Genomic DNA, 26,174 nt, shown 5'->3' with positions numbered 1-26,174 from the left:
CGCACGCTGGACCAATGGCTGGACTCCAGCACATCTATATATAACCTCCTTGGGACAAACCATAGAGTTTATGGGACAAACTTCAGTGCTTTGCGCTGCCAAAACCACGTAAGCGGATAGATGTTATGAGCATCTCCTTTGGAACGGGGCAGTGGGTTGCGCCACCAAGCCCTTGCTCGGAATATTGATGTCAATGCTGCCATCTATTTTTGAGTACGAGAACTACTGCTCGGTTTGGCAGTGCCTGGTTTTGGTTTCCCGTGTCCTTCATTTATTTTCGGGGGTCGTGTCGTCCGTGCTCTGCGCTTGATGCGAGACTGTGGCAACAAATAGACGGAATGTGGCCGATCTTTAAGAAGGACGTGCTACTTGTTAGCACTCTGTAGCAAGATCCTAAACAAAAGAGCCCTGCACCACTTCCACGCAAAAGTAAACGTATCACCCTTGCATGTGCAGGCAGCATGAGAAGTCGCAGGAATTCTGGAGTGCGCCTTGATTACTATCAGCGACTGGTGTGCCGTACAATTCTTGACTATCAGGTAGGCAAAAATTGTGCTATTATTCAAAAACCACACCTAAACACAATAAAATGTCTGTTGGCGTAAATGGCACTGCATTTATGCGACCCCCTCACGTATGCAGCGCGTTATGCAATGTTTGTTTGCCCGACACGCTCACTTTTGTTTAATTTCCTGACATGCAGTCGGCCAGCTTATTTGCTCTGGGCAGGCAGTATTTGTGCTCATATTGTTTTTTGAAGACCTTCCAACCATTTAGTCGATGCTTCTGTTTTTAATTGATTGTTTGTCCAGCTACACACTGGTTGATGTTCGCTTGAAACTTCACAAATACATATAAAAAAATGTGTTTCCTCAGGATCCTGTCACAGGTCTTATTCCAAGTCACAAGCAAGATGATCATGCCTGGGTCAGGGACAATGTCTACTCCATTCTTTCTGTGTGGGCCTTGTCAATGGCTTACAGAAAAAACGCTGATTTGGATGAAGACCGGGCAAAAACATATGAACTGGAACAGGTATGTTAATGCTGATCATATTTACACTGTAGTAAGTTTCGATCACACTCCATGCCTATCCCCTTGACGCACGAAATGAATCCCGTCTACTGAAAATTTAGTTTCGCCACATTTCTTGCTTCTTCAGAAACGAATGCAGAAGGAATTAAGAATTTTTAATTCTTCAGTGAATTTTGTCAAGCTTACAGAAAGTGGACTCCATGCGAGAACTCGCTGCAGGAACGTCAGATATGAGAACATAAAATACTTCAAGTATAGCGTACTTGAAAATCGCCTGTTTCGATTTTTTAAAGCTGTGCATGCCTGATTGTCAAGCATTGTAAGAAACTAAGAAGCGAAGATGCTATATGAAGACATACTGACACCAAAAGCAAGCACTCTGTAGATTCACTTCCAGCGTGTTTTGCTAAAACACTTTACACATATTCAAACTTGCAGCAATGGCCCAATCAGAAGTGTTTCAAGATGTAGGCAGCAATTTGCAAATATGATTCTTTTCACGAGTACTTTTGCTTTTGATGCACTATTTTGGCTCAGACAATTGTGCACATAGTGCCTGAAGTACAGGTATCTTTAATTAGATATGTTACCTGCCACTGTAGCTCGGCAGTTGTGGCATACTGCTGCTGAGTGTAGAGGTCTATTCGATTCAGCCAAGTTTCTCTGCACCTTCTGCACCTACTCACGGCGCACTGCACCTAGACCCTCGATTCCCTGAGGTGCAGCAGTGCACCCTGCATCCCCGTGCTCGATTGAACGGGGTGCAAGGCAAGGTGCCGCGCCGGTGCAGTGCACCCTTGAACCTTGCAGCGAGTGGGTGCAGCCCGGCACCCCCTGCACGTTTTTGTTTGTGGTGCCGTGCACCTTTTTCTGAATCGAACAAACCTTAGGTTTGATTCCTGGTGGCCACACTGTAATCCAGGTGGCCAAGATCCTGTAATCCAGGGAGGTAATCCATGTTGCCAAAAATAATCAAGCTCCCACTTCAGCTCCCTTCATAGTTAGATTGTGGATCTGGAATGTAAAACCTTGTAATTCTTAATTGGAGCTGCTGCTTGAGATTTCCTTTATTGGTTAAATTAAGCTTATTCACTGCAATTTAAAGTTATTGATAAAAATTTTACACATGGCGCACATGTAGTGTGTGCATCCTATTTTGCTGCATCATGTTAGCGGTTGTATTTCAAATGGTTCCAGTGGTTTAAGCAGTTTATTGTAAGGGGACATTTCACAGCTTCCACAAATTAGATTGTAAGTCAATTTACTATTAATTTTTATTGCTGTCCAATAATCATTGTCATAATGTGTCTGCTGTTTAGTAACAGCACCAAAGGGCATTGGTAGCTATTTGGTAAGTTTATGACAGGACCTTGTGTGGAAATAAAGAGTGTGTATGTGTTATTACCCTTCTCTTCTTGGTATTTCAGGCCTGCATTAAAATGATGCGAGGCCTGCTTTTAGCCATGATGAGACAGAAAGACAAGGTGGAGAAGTTCAAGCAGACTCAAAATCCGGCTGACTCCCTTCATGCGAAGTACAGCTCACAGACGACCGCCACAGTAGTCGGTGACCGTGAGTGGGGACACCTTCAGTTGGATGCCACCTCCCTCTACTTGCTTATCCTGGCTCAAATGACAGCCTCTGGTGGGTTGATTTTTACCCATTGTCACATCTGCTCACAGCTGTGCATCCAAATCCTGCTAAATAGAAAATTATATATTGGCTCTGTCTCTTTGAAAGGGGTCTCAAAGGAGAGTGAAGAAAATATGTATTGCTCTAAGTCAGGCATCATTATGCAAGCTTTTATTAAAAAAAAACGGGAATACTGTTATTGTGTATAGTATTCATGGCGAGAGTTCTTCGATCCAAAGTCCTTTGAAGGACTCTGGTATGGCCTATAATCTAATATTGTTGCTAGTAAATGGCTTTTGCAGTAAAGCTTTTGCAGTGTCATGATGCAGTGTAACTTTTAACGTTTGAACTGAGTGTCTTCTACTATGAAAAATATATTATTTTCTGCACTAAATCAAGTTGCTTGACTAGCATATAAATATGTGACAAAATACATATTATTTGTAGGTAAATCCTTTAAAATTAAGTTGGATATGTAAGCAAAAAAAAATATCTAATCTGCCTCTGTTCCTGTGAAAGTGGATATACAGCCAAGCTGGTGCCTGCATTAAATGGCATTACACAAGCACCACCACCACAAGGAATGTACGTCACACATGCATGCATGTGTGCAGAAGTGCAGCATGCATCCTCATTCTTCTAGGCCCTCTGCCAAGCATAAGTGCAGTATTGAACTAAATTAATGCTTAAAAGTAGATTGCGTCAGGAAAATGCATAAAGTATGACTTGTTCTCAAGCTGCAGACATGATAGCTTTGGTTTGTTATTCGAATATACGAGAAAACATAGATCTGCTATGCGGAAACTGAATGACAGCTGCTGTTTGAGGTGGTAGTGCTGTTTGAGGTGGTGGTACCGTTAGCACAGCATACATCCTCATTCTTGTAGGCCCTCCACCTAGCGCAAATATGTTATTGAACTAATTGAATTTAAAGTAAATTGCGCTTGAAAAATTCGTAAAGTATGACTTACACACAACCTGCAGACATGATAGCATTGGATTGTAATTTGTGATTATACAAGAAAACCTAATTTTGTTACACAGAAAGCTAAACACAAAACCTTCCACCTGCCATTCGTTTGTTTTTGTGTAAGCACCATGAACGTAGGCACAAAAGATCCCCTCCAATTAGAGGCTAGCTGCTTCACTGTAAAATTAAATTATGTGGTTTAATGTTTCAAAACTGCACAGTGGACTAAGCAAATATAATAAAGAAAGGGTCCTTGTTACGTGCATGTTTATGTGGATTTGTGTTTTTATTCCTGAACCTGACTTAATTCCCTATGTGCAAACGTTTTAAGTGCAGTTTCAGGTGCAATTCTTTCTCCCAACATTACTGTGTACTAAATTAGTTTCTTGAAGTTTAATCACTGTTGACCTAAATTTTCTCCTTCATGGATTCACTGATATTCTTAAAAAATGAGAGTGCCAATGAAAGGTAAAAATGATTTTGTATTTTGCCCTTCAAGCCAAGAAAGTTGAGAAAAAGCACTATCAGGTGACTGCAATGTGTGACTTAAATTATTCAGAATTTTTACAAGCTGTTGGAGGAGGTTAAGGTGAACTAAAGGGCTCGTGTCAAGTAGCAACCATATGGACATTGAAACCAAGAAAAGCATAGAAGAAATTAACTTTGTTTTGTTTAAGAAGTGTCTAAATTTATGTTTAGCTTCTGGTTTGTAAGAAATGGAACAGAAATGAAAGTGAAACAAGAGATAACTTGCTGCATGTGTGGGCCAAACTCACAGCCTCCACATGATACGTGCAGTGCTCTACTAGTGCAATGCATAGCAGTGGCTACCAACTTCCCCCCCTTCCCCCTGCACACACATACACACATAACTTTATCAGCATTTATGTGCATGTACCATCAACATGAATTGAAATGCAAACAAGAAATAACTGATAAAAATGCCTGTTATGCATAATTACATGGAAGTGCTTCATGTAATTGCTCTGTAGCCAGTTCTAAGCATGTGGTAATACCAAGTGGGCATTTTAGAATCTGAATTAAGCCACTGTTTTGAATGCAGGTGAACCTGTAGATGGCAACAGCTCATTGAAGTAATTTTGCAGTTCGTGTTTGAATTTAGGCTGATAGTACATGCTTTCTAAGATTTAGCCAGTAATACTCACACTGACTAACACCCCGAAAATTTTTTCCAGCTTACGTGTAGGGGCACTAGTTTGAATCTGAATTTATTTCTCTAAGTTCACACTTTTTCGTCAAATATTCTGTCTACGAAAACTTACTTTAACAATGCAATTTACCAAATTGAGGCACTTTCTGAACCAAAACTTCAAGAGTAGCAAAAAGACTGCGACATTGTGATCTGATGTTGTTGATATAGTCTACTTAAAAATGTGAAATGTTGCAAGGACAAGGATGCTTGAAAAATAGATTAATATTTGTGTGTGTGTGTGTGTTTGTGTGTGAAAAGGAACAAAATATTATCACTAATCTATTGCCATTTTGTGTGAGTATTTGCAGTCATTTAATGGAAACTGACCCTGGCAACCTTCAATAGCCGAACTCTATCGAGTGAGGCTATCTTAGCAGGACACTTTGAGGAACTATCAGATATTGTTTGGGATATGATTGGCTTTAACGAGATTAGAACTACTGGTGAGGTGAGGTGAAGCGTAATATAGCTGACATAAGGAAGTATAATATGGATAGAATTGAGCATGCTCTCAGGAATGGAGGAAGCCTAAAAGCAGTGAGGAAAAAACTAGGAATAGGCAAGAATCAGATGTATGCGTTAAGAGACTAAGCCAGCAATATTATTACTAATATGGATAAGATAGTTCAAGTGGCTGAGGAGTTCTATAGAGATTTATACAGTACCAATGGCACCCACGACGATAATGGAAGAGGGAATAGTTTAGAGGAATTTGACATCGTACAAGTAACGATGGAGGAAGTCAAGAAAGCCTTGGGAGCTATGCAAAGGGTGAAGGCAGCTGGGGAGGATCAGGTAACAGCAGATTTGTTGAAAGATGGTGGGCAGATTGTTCTAGAAAAACTTGCCACCCTGTATACGCAATGCGTACCGGAATCTTGGAAGATAGCCAACATAATCTTAATACATAAGAAAGGGGATGCCAAAGACTTAAAAATTATAGACCAATCAGCTTACTCTCCATTGCCTACAAGGTATTTACTAAGGTAATCGAAAATAGATTCAGGAACACCTCAGACTTCTGTCAACCAAAGGACCAGGAAGGATTTCGTAAAGGCTACTCAACAATAAACCATATTCACACTATCAATCAGGTAATAGAGAAATGTGTGGAATATAACCAACCCTTATATATAGCTTTCATTGATTACGAGAAAGCATTCGATTCAGTTGAAACCTCAGCAGTCGTGCAGGCATTACAGAATCGGTATAGACGAGCCGTATGTAAAAATACTGAAAGATATCTATAGCGGCTCCACAGCCACCATTGTCCTCCATAAACAAAGCAACAAAATCCCAATAAAGAAGGGCGTCAGGCAGGGAGATACAATCTCTCCAATGCTATTCACAGCATGTTTACAGGAGGTATTCAGAGACCTCGATTGGGAAGAATTAGGGATAAGAGTTAATGGAGAATATCTTAGTAACCTGCGATTCGCTGATGATATTACCTTACTTTGTAACTCAGGGGACCAATTGCAATGCATGCTCACTGACCTGGACAGGCAAAGCAGAAGGGTAGGTCTAAAAATTAATCTGTAGAAAACTAAAGTAATGTTTAACAGTCTTGGAAGAGAACAGCAGTTTACAATAGGTAGCGAGGCACTGGAAGTGGTAAGGGAATACATCTACTTAGGGCAGGTAGTGACTGTGGATCCGGATCATGAGACGGAAATAATCAGAAGAATAAGAATGGTCTGGGGTGCATTTGGCAGGCATTCTCAGATCATGAACAGCAGGTTGCCATTATCCCTCAAGAGAAAAGTGTATGACATCTGTGTCTTACCAGTACTCACCTACGGGGCAGAAACCTGGAGGCTTACGAATAGGGTTCTACTTAAATTGAGGACGACGCACCAAGCTATGGAGAGAAGAAAGATGGGTGTAACGTTAAGGGATAACAAGAGAGCAGATTGTGTGAGGGAACAAACACGAGTTAGTGACATTTTAGTTGACATCAAGAAAAAGAAATGGGCATGGGCAGGGCATGTAATGAGGACGGAAGATAACTGATGTTCATTAAGGGTTACAGACTGGATTCCAAGAGAAGGGAAGCGTAGCAGGGGGCGGTAGAAAGTTAGGTGGGCAGATGAGATTAAGAAGTTTGCAGGGACAACATGGCCACAATTAGCACATGACCGGGGTAGTTGGAGAAGTATGGGAGAGGCCTTTGCCTTGCAGTGGGCGTTGCCAGGCTAATGATGATGATGATACAGTGCTGACTAATGGCCATGTCCTCTGCTATAGAGGTCTCCCAGATAAGAAACAATACGGGTGGGATTTCTAATCCATAAGGACATAGCGGGCAACATTGACGAATTCGACAGCATTAATGAGAGGATAGCAGTTGTCATAATCAAACTGAAGGTATAGATTAAAGGTATTACAAGCCTACGCCCCAACATCCAGTCACGATGATGAAGTAGATCAGGTTTATGAAGATGTTGAATTAGTGATGACAAAAGTGCAAACTCGGTATACTGTAGTAATGGGCGACTTCAATGCAAAAGTGGGGAAAAAGCAGGCTGGTGAACAAGCGGTTGGCAACTACGGCATCGATTCTAGGAACCCTAGAGGGGAGATGCTGGTAAAATTCACAGAAAAGGAATAAGCTGAGACTAATGAACACCTTTTTCAGGGAGCATAACAACAGAAAGTGGGCCTGGAAAAGGCCTAAAGGTGAAACAAGAAACGAAATTGATTTCATACTTTCTGCCGATACCAGCATAGTGCAGGATGTAGAAGTGATAGGTAGGGTAAAGTGCAGTGGTCATACGCTAGCGGGGGCTAGAATTCACCTCAGTTTGAGAAGAGAAAGAGTAAAATTGGTCAAGAAGAAACAGGTCAACCTAGAGGCAGTAAGGGTAAAAGACAAATTCAGGCTGGTACTTGCAAACAAATATGCAGCACAAAGAGATGAAGATGACATAGAGGTAATGAATGAAACCATAACTAGGCTAGCTTCAGAGGCAGCAATTGAAGTGGGAGGCAAGACACCAAGGCAACCAGTAGGCAAGCTCTCCCAAGTAACAAAGGACCTAATAGAGAAATAACAAAGAATGAAAGTACTCAACTCAAGATATAATTCGCAGAACTGTCAAAACCGATCAACAAGGCAAAAATAAGTGATATTCAACATTATAACATGAGAATAACTGAAGAAGCCATAAAATATGGATGCAGCCTAAAATCAGTGAGAAGAAAACTTGGCATAGGACAAACCAAGATGTATGCACTGAAAGATAAGCAGGGAATGTCATCAGCAATTTAGAAGATATAGTAAAAGCAGTGGAAGAATTCTATACTGACCTGTACAGTACCCAGATGACTCAGGATAACTGCATTCAAAACAGTAATGAACAGGATACAGAAACTCCTCCTATAACTAGCGATGAGGTCAGAAGGGCCTTCCAAGACATGAAATGGGGAAGAGTGGCAGGAGAAGATGGAATAAGAGTCGATTTAATCAAAGATGGAGGAGACATAATGCTTGGAAAACTGGTGGTTCTCTATACAGAGTGTCTATCGACTGCAAGGGTCCCAGAAAACTGGAAGAATGCAAACATTATACTAATCCACGAAAAGGGTGACGTTAAAGAACTAGAAAAATCATAGGCCCATTAGCTTAATCCCAGTATTATATAAAATATTTACCAAAATAATCTCCAATAGAATAAGGACAACACTGGACTTTAGTCAACCAAGGGAGCAGGCTGGCTTCAGGAAAGGTTACTCTACAATGGATCACGTCCATGTTATTAACCAGGTTATCAAGAAATTCGCAGAGTACAATAAGCCTCTCTATATGGCTTTCATAGATTACGAAAAAGCATTTGATTCACTAGAGATACCAGCAGTCATAGAGGAATTGCGTAATCAAGGAGTACGGACCGCTTACGTAAATACCCTAGAAAATATCTACAACAGTGATTCCATAGCTACCTTAATTCTCCGCAAGAAAAGTAGAACGATATCTATAAAGAAAGGGGTCAGACAAGGTGACACAATCTCTCCCATGCTATTCACTGCGTGCTTGGAAGAAGTATTCAAGCTATTAAACTAGAAAGGCTTAGGAGTGAAAATCAATGGAAAATATCTCTGGAACCTTCGGTTTGCAGATTTCTGAGGCCTATTACATTAAGAAATGTGGTGACAGATGTGTGAGTCAACCATCAGTAGTTTTACACAATAAGGAGTCCTTGACCAATAAATCCCAGTGCTTATGTTTGTGCTTCTTTTGTTAACCTTTTGTTCTCTTTCTTTTCTTTCCGCACCTTAGTGCTTCGCACTGCAAAAATCATGCCATGAACTTAGACCAACTCAACCAAATCGCTATTCTTGTCAACAGATCCCTATGTATAACCAAAACTTTTAACAGTGCCTGGTGAAGGGCCGAAGGACTACGGGCACAAAATTTGTCCAATTTACTTATTTTTATGCAACAGATAATTATGTCATCTTTTAATATGGCCAGTTCAAAACACGTGCCAAGGGCAACATGGCGTTGGCTGCGAAGCAGATGACGTGTGACATCAAAGCAGCTGCAGGTTGGTGACAGTGCCGGCAACAACAGAGGAATTAGTTGAAATCTTGGAAGACCTTTAAATTTTACACTGAGGTTCCTAGCCTTGGGCTCTAATTGCCAAATTGCAAATAATGGTACCACTTGGAGTTGACATTATCTTATGTGGGCATTTTTTCTTAGCCATATTGCATTTCCCAAAAAAAGGTATCTTGAAAGCATTTGCTTTACAATATAGTTTTCATGCTCTAATACCTTGGAAGTTGGTTTCCTTCTGTAAGCTTAACTCCTTCAAAAATATCTTAGAAGGGTCCAGAAGAGGTTTCATGTAACTTTGAAAGTAACTTGGATACCCTACTTAACATGTAAATATCCAACTGGCACATGTACGTGAATTTAAGTAGAACTCCATATTCACCCTATTTCTGTCGCCAAGAGTGAAAACTTCCGTCGCTATTGTCAACATTTTTTTTTTTGCTGCATCATTTCAGCTTAAATGCAATGAACACGGTATCTGAATGTTTTATACGCAATGGCAAACATATTTATACCATAATATTCTGTCATTTTGCATCCAAGTGAACATAATATAACTCTATGGAAAACAGCAAAATATTAATTAGTATTGTATTAGTATTGTATTGTAATTGTATTACAAAAATCTAGGGAAATATTGGGGATTTTTTCATTTGAGTTTGGGGAACGTGGGTCTGGTGGTTGGCAACACTGGTTAGTTATTATTACAAACCACTGATGTGTGTACCAGCTAGCCTGCTGTATTAAATGCAAGCTATACCACGACTACCGACTGTGACTGTCCGTGAGTGTGTCACCAAAAGTCAAGGGCAGTGAGTCAGGTGCACTGCCAGAGCAGTCACTCGATAAGGTAAGTGTGGGAGAAGGTCGGGGAGATGCACTATATTTCTTTACATTTTTTTGAGAAGTGACCGCAGCTTATTCTATCTAAGCTTTTATTCCATGTCAAATGTGAAGAAAGCCAGTGTGACATAGGATAAAAAGAAAGGGTAGAAATTTGTCCTTGTTGGTACGGCATACTGAAAGTAAAGGGCTAAAAAACACAACAGAGGGTACACGACACACGCGCACAATACATGTGTGCATTTGTTGTGCACGCCTTCTGTTTTTCTTGAACTGTGCTTTCAGGAGGGAAGGACCACTTTGGCAATAATGGAAGTAGCCCAGTGCATGTTCAGCTCTGAGCAGCATGGTCATGGTGTGGCCTTTGTCCACTGCACCCTGCTGAATAGCACACATGTCAGTGATTTGTGATACCATCAGCCAGCATAGCACCCTTGGTTGTTGTGATGTCGACTTCTGCCTACTTCACTGCCATAGTCACGCTGCATTTGGTGCATGTTTTGAACTGGTTGTATTAGAAGATGATGCAGTTATTTCTTGCATGCCCAAGCTATTCAGGCTTCATATACCTTAAGTATGAGGTCAGCAGCTGCCTAATAAACAAAAAAAAAGTTTCAAATCAGTAACTCCTTTAGCATCAGCATCTGAAAAAGTAGCTTATGGGAAAAAAAAGCTATTTGCATTTTGCACATGTGTTATTTTGTATTATTGACACCTTTTAATCACCTTTCAGGTCTTCAAATAGTATTCAACTTAGATGAAGTCAATTTTATACAAAACCTGGTCTTTTACATAGAGGCTACATACTGCATCCCGGTAAGTGATGGGCATGTAGTATCAAGGGCATTTTCTTTTCTCCTTTATAACTTGTCCTATTCTTTTTCCAGGACTATGGTATTTGGGAACGTGGTGACAAAACAAACCACGGGTTACCAGAACTGAACTCAAGCTCCATCGGAATGGCCAAAGTATGCTGTTCACTGTCTTAGCTCACCTTTATATTGATCGAAGTGTAGCAACTTATATAAATGCATGTGCAGGGTAGCTGCAGTGATATGCAGTGTAGCCATCTATTTGCATGTTGATTTAAGGCCCCACTTTTATGTGTGCAAATGGTGTGCAAATTTGTTGTAGTTAGGATGAAATGATATCTAGCATACCATATGCTGCATATGTATTGGCCTTTTGTTCATCTAGAGCATGGTGCTGTATCAAAGATGTAAAGGGAGATTGAAAGAATACAAAATTGTGCTGCTGGGATGGTTGATTTGATATAGCACTATATTCCAGTGCAAAAATGAGACATCCAAATAGTCAATACAAGATGGAGTACTGGAACTAGACTATTTCATTGTCCCATTTTCACTGGAAAATAGCAGCATTGAAAGAAGACACTTTTTATGTTGTCACTTGCTGATTAATGAAAGATTTACTTTTAGGTCTTATCTTGAAATTAAGCAATTTTATCCTGTGACTTGTTAAAAAAAAATAAAATGCATTTTCCCTAAATTTAACATTCGGTGTAGTAGCACTGTTCTGGGCAAAGTTGTTGCATAAGATTGAGCTTTGCAAGACGGAGGTCACCATTTTATCAACACCTTTGATCTCATGAACTGATTCGTGTCATGTGTTGGTTTGTAAGATACAAACATTTTTATTCCCTCACAATTTTCGGTAACTCAGCTGCACGTCACAGCTGAGCAGTGTGAGAGAGGTATGGGTAGTAGCCATCTTTTGCATTGCTTATACTGCAGTTCCTCAGCTTGGATTATCATTTCCTGGATTATTTAGAATAAAAAATCGGACCATTGTTTTTCAAAGTGATATTTGGAAGAAACAATTGTTTTTCTGTGAGCCCTGTTGACCTTTGGGTTTCTTTTCGTGTTTTCATAAAAATACATGCCAAATGCAAGCCTTATGTGCATAAATGGGTGGGCAATCGATTTTTCTGCAATTGAAAGTGGTGAAATAGCATGGTGAGAGAGCATTAAAACATGCATTTAGCTTGCATTTGTGCATTAAAACTTTTTTTTACTTCTGTAGCCATGTTTATATAACCAGCCATTTACTCACGCAGCCATGTTTAATTTAGGGCATTTCTGTACTTATGCTAAATGTTACTAATAAATGCTGGTCCTTAGCATAGTCTTATGTATAGTACACACTGACATGGAGCTCATCATGCCATCATGCTTTAAAGCGACCCTTCAGGCTTGCATGCAGCATTGTTAAACTTATACTGAAGCAAGCGAATGTATGATTGGTCACAGTCAAATAGAAGTTGTAGTAATTCAGTAATCAATAAATAAATGACTTGAAGTACTTCTCTGACCAATGTAGGGTTGCTCATAAATTCAAAAAATTTTTTCCATCTTCAATAACTCTGGGTTTTAATGCACTATCAAATATGGCGCCAACTTTCACACAGAATGCTGTATAGTTTTAATCCTTCGAAATTTATTGGAACTTTTGAAATTTCAGGGAAACATTAGATTTTACGAAGTTTTCTCAAACTTTGCTCAGGGAGCAAAATTTAGGAATTTATGTGCTTCAGTCAAAATAGAAGTGCTCAATGTATACTTTCTTTTTTAAAGCAAGTGCTGCATTTTTTTCAGCAGCACAAGTCCTGAGAAGTCAGTTTTTTTTTACATTTGTTGTCTTACTTGGTCTTGTGGCTTTGTGAGGCCCACGTCGCCTAAATTTTTACATTAGACATTTATCGAAACCACTGTTGAAGGGATATTGGCAGTGAAGTTTATCTACTGTACATGGAAGACAAGCCATGTAGCTCCTGTTTATGCATTTTAATTTTTGTTTTCGTCTTGCTGTAGGCAGCTCTTCAAGCATTGGATGACCTAGATCTGTTTGGGGGCAAAGGGGGCCCCTTTTCTGTGATTCATGTCCTGGCTGATGAAGCTCAGAAGTGCAATGTTAGTATGCATCCCAATCGATTTTTCTAAAAAAAATAATAATAATACTAATGTTCAACCTTGTAACACTGTGTGACATGCTTTCTGTACATGTAGGCTGTGCTACAGTCAATGCTTCCACGAGAGTCCAACTCCAAAGAAGTGGACGCAGCTCTTCTCTCAGTTATTGGCTATCCGGCATTTGCTGTGGAAGACCCCGAGCTTATAGCTCAGACACGGAAAAGCATTCTGCAAAAGCTGAAGGTACATGCCAAGTTTGAAGGAGGTAGTAATTGTCTGAAAACAAAAGCAGTGTCGTTTGTCGTTTTTAACTTCTACAATGATACATGCAGCTGTATAAACTGCAGAAGTTTTGTGGCTTCATTGGTGTATGATGTAAATTTGTTGCAGTAAAATATTTGACAGATTAATTTAGTGATGTAGGGAATCTGTAGTGCTGCAGCATTCTTCATTTCATGTAACTAGCCCTGATGTAGGCATCAAAAACGAATGCTCAGCATGAACAAAAAAAGATATTTTCTATTGTGAGGGCTTCTAGGCACATCCTTGCTGTGTGAGCAGCTTTCTTGTTTCTAGTTATGCTTGTCTGAGGTGCTAGTGAAGTGCTCTTGTTAGATTTTTTTGTTAAAGCTTGTACACATTTTAAGCTTTTAGATAAATCTAATATCCATATAAGGAGGTTGACAGTATCTTCAATTGTCAAGAAGCAAAATGACATTAACATGTCTTTCTTATGCTGCAGTCTAGTGTTTGCTGTACATAAAATAACTATCATTTTTTGCTTAGGGCAAATATGGTTGTAAAAGGTTTTTACGGGATGGCTACAAGACTGCGAAGGAGGTAATGAATTTATACATTTTGAGTCCATGCATTTATTATTCCCTGTTCAATTTTTTTTTTTTGTCTGTTTGTCTATAGCTGCAGTTTTATTTGCAGGACCCAAGCAGGCTGTATTATGAATCTTGGGAGCTACAACACTTCGAAAACATTGAATGCGAGTGGCCGCTCTTTCTCTGCTATTTGGTGATTGATGCTTGCTTCCGTGGGGAGCGCCTGGAGGTAACAAATTCAAGCTTTGGTGTCCTGCAAACAGCACAAGAAAATTTCTGCAACATATTTTGTAATTGAGTAAATTTTTATCAGTTCTGCACGATAGCTCATATGCCATAATGAAGTATTGTAAGATATTCATTGCATTGCAGTCATTGTGTGTGACTAGAAGGTGTTCTTTTTTTTGTCAAGACTAGTCTAAGCTTTGTTTTCTGTAATATTTGAATCTTTCACTTGTGGTTTCCATTTAGGTGGAGGAATACTGTGATGCTTTGGAGCAGGTGCTCCTTCTAACTGATGACGGGCTTAAACTGGTCCCAGAAATGTATGCTGTATCAGCTGACAAGGTCTGTGATATTAATTTGCACATAATTGAGCCCTGTTAACTCGTACCTTACAGTAGCTTCTAAATGTGGCCGATCATGTAACTATGGTATGTACAGTAATTGCCTCCTCCTTGCATGCTTCTTCTACGTATTGGAACTGCACACTGCTGTGTAGGTTGAAGCAGAATACAAGAATCCACACAGTCAGCCAAGAGTGCACGTTGGCATGACTCCTTTTATGTGGGCGCAGTCATTATTCATCATTGGCCGACTTCTACAAGAGGTGATCCCATTTTTTTTAATCTGCATTTTTATGTTGCTCATTCACTTTGCTCATTTCACCTCTTATGTGCGTTTCCAGGGTTTTATTGTTCCTGGGGAGCTGGACCCCCTGAATCGTAGGCTGGCCTCGGAGAAAAAACCTGATGTGGTGGTGCAAGGTTACTTTCATTATTATTATTAGCAACTTGAGTGTCTTCTGAGTGAATGGCAAACATGATAGATAACTTGGTGCTTTTCATTTTTGCAGTGGTGGTGCTTGCAGAAGACCACATAATACAAGAAAAGTTGATGCACCATGAGATTTTTGTGCAGACTATACAAGATGTTCCTGACTTTGAAGTGCTACCAGCAAGGGTTCTAGGACATATTTATACATATCTAGGTTTGCAGGGCATTGTTATATTATTTATAAGCTTTTTGTTATGAATCTTGTTGATTCATCCATCTCTAAACTGTTCTGTAGGAAGAAGCTCTAAACTGGGCTTGAGTGGACGACAGTCACGAGATGTGGGCATTCTTAGCACAAGCAAAATGTACTTGTTCAAGGATTCTCTCTTGGTATTCACTCCTCAGGTAAACTTACTATGAGTGCATTACCAACTTGTTTGAATTGCATGCTTATACTGGCAGTTGTTGCAGTTTTTTGCTATTTCGTGTAATAATTTCTTTTAAATTAACTCTCCCTCGTGGACCTATATCCCCCACTAATGCACACAAAAATTTATGCGTTCCAGTTCGCAGACCAACATCGATTTTATCTTGCCTCTGACACTGACCTTCTCATTGATACTTTCAAGACCGAGGTCGCCTATCTGAAGTCAGCATGGAGAATGCTTGGAAGGCCAACAGTCATCCTACCTGTTTCACAGGACCTCCTGCGTTAGTAATGTGGCTGTTTGGGCTTGTTGGTACGGCATAGTGGTGACTCGTAGTGCAGATAGCATACACAACAACAGCAAAAACGAGACAAGTGCTACAGTCGTCTCGTCTTTGCTGTCATCTTGTATATCTGCACTACAATTAACCACTCCTGCATTAGTTGCACACTTAAATTTTAGAAACGCGAGAGCTTGCTTTGGGATCCTGTTTTTGTATTATAGCTATATTTTTGATGATGATTGGGTTTTTGTAGCGCAAGGACCAGTTCTGGCCATAGAGCATTCTATTTTTATGTGAAAGCATTTCCTTAACGTAAGAATTTTACATGTTCCTCCATTTTTACAGTGTTTCTTTTATGAAACAAATTGGCAGGTGCTTATTGAATATGTCAGTATGATGAATATTGGCAAAACAGACAAATGACATGTCTACAACAAAGCAAGGTTTCGTTTTTGTTGGTGTATATTTCTTGGAAGGAGTAGTAAATGAATACATCTTGTGCAGCAGTTTTTGCACCATGACCAGTTTTGGGGTTCCGGACAACTGTGCAGCTTTAGACTTAAAAACACTAGTACACTCAACTTGACTTGAAAAGTTGTTTTCTTGAAGTTTTCGGTTTGTAAAGAGGAATTTTGTTTGCATCTCGAATGATTTAGTTCTGCACCTCATTTTATTGATTTTGCCTTTACAGATAATGGAAAAATACCTGGGGAGGTTATAGCCACAATAAAGAAGCTAAAAAGTGGTTATACTACTGGTACTCGGTATGTTTCTGACCTCATATTTTTATATTGGTGTATATTACTTGGAATTTTTGCCCAGCAAAGTTATGACAATGGAAAACTTTTGCAAAAGTAAATGAACCAAGAAATTTATTCTTTTTTTTATTTTCCAGCATTCTTTTAGGTACTCTTGAGGAATTTGTGAGCACTTCCTGTATTGCAAGCCTCAGCTTTGTTGGAAATCAAGAGGAAGGACATCCAGAACGTGCGTCTTTGACATTAAGATATGAACCCTCATTTTGTATAAGAAAGCAAGGAGCCTTTGTTTCCCCTTGAAAATGATACTTTTTCCAATTTTACTTTCATCATTGCCTTTCTCCAGTATATAACTGCCAGAGCAGCACAGCTTGACAGTTCTCTGTGTGGTATTTCTTTTTCTTTGTGTGATTCCTAATTTGATATCATAGTTTCTCGCGGTTCTCTGCACATGCTTTGAACATGAGCCCCACAGCTGTTAAAATGGTATGAAGTGTTGTTCACTGCAGTTCCCACTCTTTACAGGTATTCCAGCTGAACTCAGGGAATACCTGAACAAAGAGTTCAGCAGAAAGGACGTAAGAAGAGACTCCATCTTCCTCAGGAGGCAGTCTATTATTGGCCCTCCAAAGAGTCCATCAGCTTTTGGCAGCCGTGGGAAGTTGGGTGTAAAGGGCCTTGTAAAGAGATCAAGGTCCATTCATGTGGAAAACTTCTTCTCATGTGGTAAGTTTTGCAGAATGCATCATTACACAAAGTTCTCCATTGAACACACTTTTAAGAGGAATGAAATATGTCTGGTTATCAGGCTATTATTCAAGTAAGGGTTAGTAAACACTAAAAAAGGTCGCGATAAGTTTTCACCCATCATTCTTGATTGTTCCTCACTTATCTGTTTCCTTACCGCTAGAATTGTGCTAATTTTCAGTGCTCTCATGTTTTACCATTTTATTTCAATATCTATAGTCTCAGCATATGCCATGATACATGAAATTGTATCCTGACCATTTGTGTTATGAATGGAAGTAAAGCAGAAATAATTACTCAGAGTTTTTGAGAATTCTTATGTTAAACTGTAAATAAGCAAGAAGCATGAATGAAAGGAATAATGTCCTATTTTTAGTGTAAGTACTGAGAGTAAAAAAATCTTAAATAAACAAAATGTGCGCCTTGCTCTTATTTTCCAACTTCTGTAAGTTAGATCACGAAAAAAAAAGAAATGCCGATTTGGTGGCTGAAAACCCAGGCTTTTCAACCGTGAAAACGAGTAAGCACCTGTGGTGCAAGGAGCATTTATTTTTACTCATTGCAGCGACCACCTGGCTCCCTTTTTACTGCATTCTTTAGGCTGAACGTCAGTCTGAAATCAACTGTGCGCTCTTTTGTGAGTGAAACTGCACATGACTGGAAGGATTGCTTGTAATAGTTGTACATACGCTGTCGAAACGCTTATAGATAAAAGCAACCCATGGCAGGAAACATTGAGTTCAGGGTTTGTACACCTTGAATTTGGAAGAAAAGTTAAGAACCCTTAAAACACTTTGAAAATAAATGCACACCTTGAATTCCTTGAAAACTGGGGTTGCGGGTGACTTTTGAACAATCGAAGTAACAAACTCCACTAGTGGCTATGCCATGGACACAGTCTATTGGGAAACAATCCCCGATATTTTCTTTTGAAAGTGTCCCTAACTGATAGCAACATGGTGGGTCCACAGCCACCAATGACAGGCTTGTTTAAGTAACCATTGCAATAGTGGAGCTAGTCAAAGCCAGATCAAGCAACCAAGCCATGCCACTAGTTGGTTCACACCGCAGCAATTATTGCTCCAGTTTAAAGCTGTAGGCTCTAAAAATGCTTGGCAAAAAGTAAGTTTAATTAATTTGGCTTGAACACAATGAGTATCTTTGGCTGAAGCCGGACGCTACTAGCAATCATGCCAAAAGGCAATTGACATTATTACAATAGGAAAGTCGTCTTAGAAAAGTGACCTGAAGAGCTTGAAGTGTGTGTCCAAATCAGAAGCTGCTCAGCTACAAGAAATTGCAGCTAAGAAGGAGATTTCACTACTTTTCAGTGTGTGTTGTATGAAAAGGTTCGTTTCCCCATCCTTAAATTTTCACCTTCGGCATCCTTGAAATTTTTTTAATTGTCCTATAATCTTGAGTCAAATGTTCTGTATGAACCGTGCGAAGTTCCTCTTTATATTAGTCGAATGCAATCATTAAAGCAAGTGCTCCTGAGCATGTACTGATGTTTTGGACATCGTGAAAACAGCATAGACGGATTGGAAAATTAGACAACCCAACAGAAGCTTCTGTGTCTTCACTGCTGCTGTCATTTAAAAATTATGTAGCCGAATTGACCAAAGTGCAAATTTTGCGTTGTTTGAATGCTAGGAGCACTGGAGGCTAGTTTTGATGATCCCGTCTGTCAAACCTCATTTACAGACTCCCCTATGTGCTGGAAATAGTCAAATCTGACTAATAGTTTAAAGCATTCATAATTTGATACGGCACATGGAAGAATTCCAACGACAATGTTTAACAATGTGTTCAAAAACTGTCAATTAAAATTGATCAATTTCTTTGGGCCCGGTAATGAAAGAGTTCATGTGCAATGCAGTTCAAGCCGAGTCAGTTTTTCAACCACTGGTTTAATTTCAATGAATATTGGAATGCTTGTACATCGCAATTATGCAAGGTGTTGCGCTAAATACCATTGCTCTACCTTAACTTTCAAAAGAGTTCAAACTCTTACAATGTGTAAATGGGTATAGTTACTAACAAAAAGTATAAGGAAATTCTTGCATGTTGTCTCACGAGAGCCCAGCCTGCGCAATTGTGGAGCTGTTTTGTTATTTTCAATACCTTCTGTAGTAAAAAAGAACGTGCATAAATGACACCACTACAGTACACTTCGACCTTGCCTCCAAAGTTCTAACTTTTCTATACTAAACCCTTTCGCTATCGGACCTTTCTGGCCGTGACGCACCCCCAGTGTCGGCTTGGTTTCAGGGAACGAGCATAACAGGGAATGAACATAGCAATTTATTTTTTATTATGATTGGTATACAAATAACATAGTCAATGCAATATGCACATTTCAGTGTTCTGCAGCTCTTAGTAAACATCATCATCATCATCATCATCTGCCTGACTGTAAATGAGATAAATGAGGGTAACATGGAAAAAAAAAAAAAAAACGCTGCTCAGTACTTCTTGAGAGTGGTAGATCTTGAAGCACGGGTCCAGGCACAAGCCTTTGTTGCACTCAGTGCACATCGCACGGGTATCTTTCCTTTTTTTTGCTCTCGAACAGTGTTCGCACACACGTGACACCTCCGTTGGGTGCGACTCCCTTTGGCTTCGCTCGGAGGAACCATTTGGGGAAAGTGTCATGCCGTGAGCCTCGTCGGGTCATCACCACTCCGTTTTCCACCTCTCCTCCTAGCAGTGTGCAGCTCTTGTATCAGTTATTACACGACATTCAAGCGAAATTCACCCAATGTTTTGCGTCCACCATTTTCACGCCACAAGATGAAGGCATTTAGAAGGCACATGTCCATAATATGAAAAAAAACTTTTTGTACCACTTGAGGCTCTTCCTAATGCTTTCAGCGAAACTCATCATCATGTCCGTCTTGTCCACTAATCCCATCTTCATATTGTATTCGAGAACACATGCAGGCTTTCGCTTGTTCTCGCCTGTTACCCTATCCACCTTCCCTGCGTCTTCCAGACTTGCATCGCGCATCGACGTTAGGACATGTACATCTCTCTTATCACGCCATTTGAGCGCAAGAAGCGTCTTGGTATGGTATGACTCCACTTCCCCTTTTTTCATCTTTTTTGACAAATTCGGAAGCCCCTTCCTGTTGGTCTGAACAGTTCCACATGTGTTGGTTTTTTTTATCTTGAAGGCAGTTGAACAGTGCTGGACTACTGTACCAATTATCTACAAATAGCGAATGTCCTTTTCCGAGATAGTCTTCAAGTAGCTCTAGAACGACGGAGCTAGAAAATCCCAAATCCTTGACCATGGTCATGTTTGTCATCGCTCCAGTGTACACAACAAATTTCAGAATGTAGCCGGTTTTGACATCGCAAAGAACAAATAACTTGACACCAAAGTGGTGCCTCTTCGAAGGAATGTATTGCCAAAATGACAGCCGCCTTTTCCATGGCATCATAGACTCGTCTATGCACAGGTCTTGGTGTGGAATTAGTAGGCTACTCAGCTTGCTCTGAATTGCTTCCATAAATGGCCGCACTGTTCTCAGCCGATCTGCGATATCTGTGGAGTCGCTCAGATGGAGAAGCCGCAGGAAGAGCAGGAAGCGGTTCAACGAAAAAATGGTTGCAAAAGAAATGGTGTGTGCAACATAGGGTTCGTGCTCCAGTAGTCTTTCAAGGCATTCTTTCTTATCAGGCCCATCAGCAGAACGACTGCAAAGAAACAGTACATTTCTGCTACATCTGTCTCCACCCAAGCTCTCAGCCGCGACGTGCATGCAACTCCTTGTGCGCTTGTCTTCACTCGTGCGAACCGATTCGTTTCACTCACAATGTGTAAAACGATTGGCTCATCAAAAAACAGCTTGAAATAGTCACCTTCTTGCGCATCCGGTTGAAGAGTTGCGCTCGCGGACGGTCCTGAACGTGACGCGTTGAAAGGAAACGTCAGTGAGAAATCTCCTTTCTTCCAAATAGCTTCCATTTGCCGCGCACGCTTCCGGGATGATGGTCCCACCGTTTCAACATCCGAATCTGATGATGCAGAACTCACCTCTTTCTCGCATGAGACGCTGTCCGAGTCCGAATTCAAGCTCAGCTCGTATTCTGAGTCGGAAGAGCCACCGCTCCAATGAGCAGACGAAGGTCCCGTGCGCTCAGCCATCCAAAAGTAACGGTGCGCAGGGAGGATGTGCTTTCAGTCGCCCGCACAACGGAGAGATACGGGACATTGTGTGATCAAGAAGCTAGAGTGAGATGGAAAAAGGCTAAAACAAAGTTTGAGGGGCTTTACAGTTACTGCTGCAAGCCGGAAGCGAGGGTGTGGCGAGAGAGCGAAAGCAGCAATCGAGTAAGGTGTCGGTCTCTTTTCGGAGAGGCAACGGCGCATGCCCGTGAACTTGACGCGCCGTAGCAGACGCGCCAACCAGCGGAGATGGCAGAACAACTCTTGAACCCATAACCACACGCGTGCGACACATGGTCCAGCGAACGCGGAGCGACCGCGCCACTAAGCAAGGAGAGAGGGGCAAGTGGCAGTCACACCGTACTCTTCAATACATGTACCAACACAGTGCTGGGTGAAAATACGAACTTGTAGAAAGATTCAACAGATGGCGTGGCCAGTCCAGGAGCGCCAGCTTTGCGCTCAGGCTCGTAATTTTGAACGCACGATAGAGAATGTGCCGGTACGTCAGTGACACTGAGGGGAGGAAGCGCGATGACATACCGGTACGTCCATGACAGCGAAAGGGTTAAGAAAGGCAAATTTTGAAAATATGAGTTTGCAGTAACATTTTATATTAAATTTTGCTGTGGAAAACATCCTAGAGACAAGTCTCTCTGACAAACAGTGGGCAGACTAGGCAAACCTCAACCAGGAGCCAACATTTTACCAACGGAACTTGTTTTCATCAGGCTCCAAGCTGAGCCTTCCCTTGTTTGCCCACTATTTATCACTTGAAGTATCCTTCCCGTGAACCCTTTGTCTTGTTTGGAAGTCTTTCTCATGTAATTTAAATATGAGCTCTTGCCAGCCCAGACTTTACAGTAAAAAACAGAGTGTCTTCTAAATTGACATTTCCAAATTCCCCGAGTTTTCCAGGTTTTCGCTGAGTGCCTTTGAAAAATTTCTTAAGTGACACAGTACTTTGTTTTATGTCAAGATTCGCTGACGTAATGTTGCCTGATGCTGTCACTCTTTAGCAAGCATGTTAAAAAATAAAACATGATTTAATCCGGTTTGAATAGTAAGGAGCTGTGTTTATTTTATTCAAAAAGAAAACAGAAGGGAGGGGTTAGTGAAATTCACAGCGAGTCAAATATCTTCGAAAGAAATAGTAAGGCCCATAGCAGATTGAGCTGAACATGCATACAGAGCATACAGAAGCAAATATTTTCGAATATCAGCTATTTCTATCGCCTAATTGCAGGCCCATTGGTATGAGGCCCAAACTTTGTCACAACTGAGATTCTCTCTCTCAGCAGCTGGGAAGTCAACCTCAACTGCCCTGACATACTCTCAGCCCGCGCATAATGCCTCAGTGTTGCGTTTCACTGCTTCAAAGAGTGTATTTTGGTTTGAATGAGGGACAGCTGCATCTCGGCGTCAGCCAACACTTCGTTTTTTGAGCTCAAGCTCCTTCAAGGAAGCGGCGGCACACTTCCTTTCCAGTTCATCCCTCACTGCGTCAGTCTTTTCTGTTTGCGTCCTCCTTCCGCCATGTGTTCACCCCACGGACCATTTAAAGCATGCTCTTGGTCAGTTGTACAGTGAACATCCAATTTTTTGAACTCCGTAGGGGCCACGAAAACATCCGAAAAATCGAGCAGTTCGAAAAAATGAATTAATGTCTTTTACTGCCCTTAAAGGCTCAAACTGCCACAGGCACATCCGGAGAAGCTCTGAAGGCCTGCCAGTACACTTATTAGGCATACTGGTGCTCGTACTGAGAAAGGAGATGGCGGGTGCACGCATGTATGATTCAGGAATACATATTGGATCCCATGACAATTGCCCCTTCTCACGCTTGTTAAACGTCACCACAATACTTTGCATATGCTTCACCACATAACATTTCTGTATTGAGGCGAAGCTTACTTTCGGAAACCGGCAAAATTTAACGCATTGTGCTTCCGGGCTTTGAAGCCATTGGTGAGGATTACAGAGGCCAAGTCAGCGCCATAGTTAACAGCGGCGCATTACTAACAGTAAAGAACATCGAAGTAGCTCGGCCTAGCGTTGCAGCAGTGGCGCTACAGCTGCCAGCGGATGTGTGTGCAAGAGCGTCGGTTCGAGGTGGCGAAATAATAAAAATGGCGGCGGTGGTGGCTTTGATTAATGCCGGTTCGGGCCTGTGATTACGGCAAAAAGTCCGGAAAATCGGACGGCGAAGGGTTCTTGCATCCTAAATTTCATACATTCTTGTGCATTGACTCTATGGGGCACGTGGTGGTGCCACGAAGTTGTCCGAATTATTGGGCATGACCCAAAAATCGTCTGCCCGGAAAAGCAGTCATTGAGTGTACACTGACAACTCTTCCTGCCGACGACACGGCGTCAAAAATGATTTGTTACGATTCCTTTCTGTCACTCGAGCCAGCATTAGCGCGACTTTCATTCCCTTTCAATAAAATAATTACAGCTAATATTCCCTGATAGAAGCACAAACTCCCCGAGTTTTCCCTTAGTATTTACAAACTATTCAAAATCCCTGAAAATTCTTGGTTTCCCAATTTCACGTACTGCGCTGTTGCGGTACGTGAAATCACTAAACCAGACTTGTAACAAGGTCAACATCCACAAAGATCCAGTATGTGCTTTCCACGAAATTGTTTCCCATTATCGACTGGGCAGGAGGACATTTCCACCCCCTCACCCTAAATTGAACAAACCTCAGGCTAGCACACTCGGACTTCTGCAAACCCGTTCGTATCCCACTCCTCGGTCTCTTAACAGGATAGATCCTGCCCACTCCCAGTCGTGCCCCAAATGTGGTCATGCTCTTGCTCTTTTGAACACATGCTCTGGCTGTGCCCAGCCCTTAACGCCTCTCCACCCATCACCAAAGAACAATGGCAGGAATCTCTCAAGAGCAGCGATCTCCACATGCAACTCCAGGCTGTCCGGAGGGTGGGTGGTGTCCATCATGGGTGGCGCCACCTTCGGGAGCCTTCAAGTTTAGCTCCCCAAGATCTCAGTCCCTCAGGACTCCAATAAAGTTGTCATGTCATGTCCCGGCTGGTAGACACCCTGAAAAAATACTAAAAAACTCCGAAGGTTGAGAATCGTACCATCTTATTCTTAATGCATTTATAGCCATTAGATACATTTGGAGAATATGTGGGGCCTTATCTTATTGGCATTGTTGCCTTGTTCTGTGGCAAGAATTTTAAGCCGTCTGTTGTTATTGTTTTTTTGCCATTATTAAGCTCTCGGGTACACTAGTTGTTGCTATCCTCTGTATGGCTTGTTCTGTATGGGCCACAAACTAGTACCAGCTTCTGCTGCGCTCGAAACCCACTTTCACAAAATGGTAACCACAAAGGTGTTGCATGTTGTGGCGGGCATCTGCTCTTGCACTTTGGGATGTGTCGTCACGCAATTGAAGCAGTGCAACATTTCACTGAAATGTGGTCAACATTGTCTTACCATCATCCTCAGAAGCTGCGGAGCTTACCAATTCTGATGTTTCATTATAAGAAAGTGATAACACTGCATCTGTTGCTAGTGGTGGGCTTGAAACTTTCAAATATGAGGGTTACTCATGTACAGTCATTCACTCCTCAAATAAAAAACGTAAATGAGGTCCTTAACGTACCCCCACCACTACAATCCTTAGTCTACCGGTAGCTCAAAGAACGCATCAGTGCTACAGTGCAGACAATTGACAGGACTATTCTACGAAATGTATAAAATGAGCTCAATTATCGTCTGGACGCGTCTCGTGTTACCAAAGGGGCACATATTGAACATTTGTAGAGGGTGGATAAACTTGGTGGGTTAGTGGTTCTTTTCATATATCTTTCATGTGTGCGCATGTAATACTTTTGAAAATATAGCCTTTTCAAAACAAATGAATCATTTATGCTAGCCCTGTATTAGTTGGCGGCACAGTGTTGAATGCTTGCATGCCATGTGTCGCTAAAACATCAAAGAGTAGGGTTAGTAGCGCAACGATTGAATTCTTTATTGTTTCGCATGTTGTTTTTTTTTTTTACAATAAGACATCTTTAAGATTCTTTTACTTTTAAGAACGTAGTTTTTAGATGCTGCTGGTTTGAAACATAGTTTGAAACATGTTTTGCACAAGGTTGTCTATCTCAGTTTTTTCTTCCTTTTAAATAACTGCTGTCTGACTTCATTGTTGCAATTTCAAGTTGTAATGGATTGGTCGATGGTTGGCATGAGCATTATGTCCCTTGCCACCGTGACATTTGGTTGGTGCTGTTTGGGGGAACTGTGATTTGGCATGAACATGATATCATCAAATGTGGACTAGTGTAGGCTACTGTGATGCACCGCATCACTGTTAATGGCTTGCCTCTTGAATATCACCTGGAAGCATTTCTTTGAGGCAGCTGGTGCATAGATATTCATAATGCATGATATGAAACCCTAGTAAATAACAGTCATGGGAGATTCTTTCTCTAAGTGGATGTTCAAGAGAACATATGTAGCAGCAGTAAATTCATTCATAGAAAATATGCACCTAGCTATTCTTTTAATCCATTATTACAGTGCCTATGTTTCACTAGGAGAACTGGTGTGGTTGCTTTTCTGCATCAAACACAATGTTGGCAGTAATTATTTGTATTGAAAATGTTAAGACATCACATGACAAATTTGATGTGTATTATTTGCATGCATTTTTTATCCTCAGATAAATTTCTTGGCAAAGAAGGAACATCTCTGCATTGCAACAGTGTTAAGCCTCTTCGACTCTACCTAGCCTGATGTATTG

The 26,174-nt window shown here is 41.0% G+C and overlaps 1 protein-coding gene across 4 annotated transcripts in view; it reads left to right on the top strand.

Moving 5' to 3' along the window:
• The first annotated feature begins 234 nt into the window (after positions 1-234).
• The window catches only part of LOC135907459 (probable phosphorylase b kinase regulatory subunit alpha), a 115,666-nt gene continuing 89,726 nt past the window's right edge, over positions 235-26,174 (top strand). For all 4 annotated transcript variants that reach the window (XM_065439157.1, XM_065439158.1, XM_065439156.1 and 1 more), the window contains exons 1-18: positions 235-539; positions 877-1,035; positions 2,463-2,679; positions 10,985-11,067; positions 11,139-11,219; positions 13,083-13,181; positions 13,278-13,424; positions 13,968-14,021; positions 14,118-14,240; positions 14,483-14,578; positions 14,733-14,840; positions 14,919-14,997; positions 15,087-15,221; positions 15,303-15,412; positions 15,574-15,718; positions 16,410-16,482; positions 16,614-16,705; positions 17,002-17,202. In XM_065439157.1, the coding sequence (XP_065295229.1) occupies positions 462-539; positions 877-1,035; positions 2,463-2,679; positions 10,985-11,067; positions 11,139-11,219; positions 13,083-13,181; positions 13,278-13,424; positions 13,968-14,021; positions 14,118-14,240; positions 14,483-14,578; positions 14,733-14,840; positions 14,919-14,997; positions 15,087-15,221; positions 15,303-15,412; positions 15,574-15,718; positions 16,410-16,482; positions 16,614-16,705; positions 17,002-17,202 (2,080 nt within the window). In that variant the 5' untranslated portion in view covers positions 235-461. The remainder of the gene's footprint in view (positions 540-876; positions 1,036-2,462; positions 2,680-10,984; positions 11,068-11,138; positions 11,220-13,082; positions 13,182-13,277; positions 13,425-13,967; positions 14,022-14,117; positions 14,241-14,482; positions 14,579-14,732; positions 14,841-14,918; positions 14,998-15,086; positions 15,222-15,302; positions 15,413-15,573; positions 15,719-16,409; positions 16,483-16,613; positions 16,706-17,001; positions 17,203-26,174) is intronic.

This window comes from Dermacentor albipictus, chromosome 1 (genome assembly GCF_038994185.2).
Source record: "Dermacentor albipictus isolate Rhodes 1998 colony chromosome 1, USDA_Dalb.pri_finalv2, whole genome shotgun sequence".
Taxonomy (NCBI): domain Eukaryota; kingdom Metazoa; phylum Arthropoda; class Arachnida; order Ixodida; family Ixodidae; genus Dermacentor; species Dermacentor albipictus.
The sequence above is the reverse complement of the archived record's forward strand: the minus strand, read 5'-3'. Positions and strand labels throughout refer to the sequence as shown.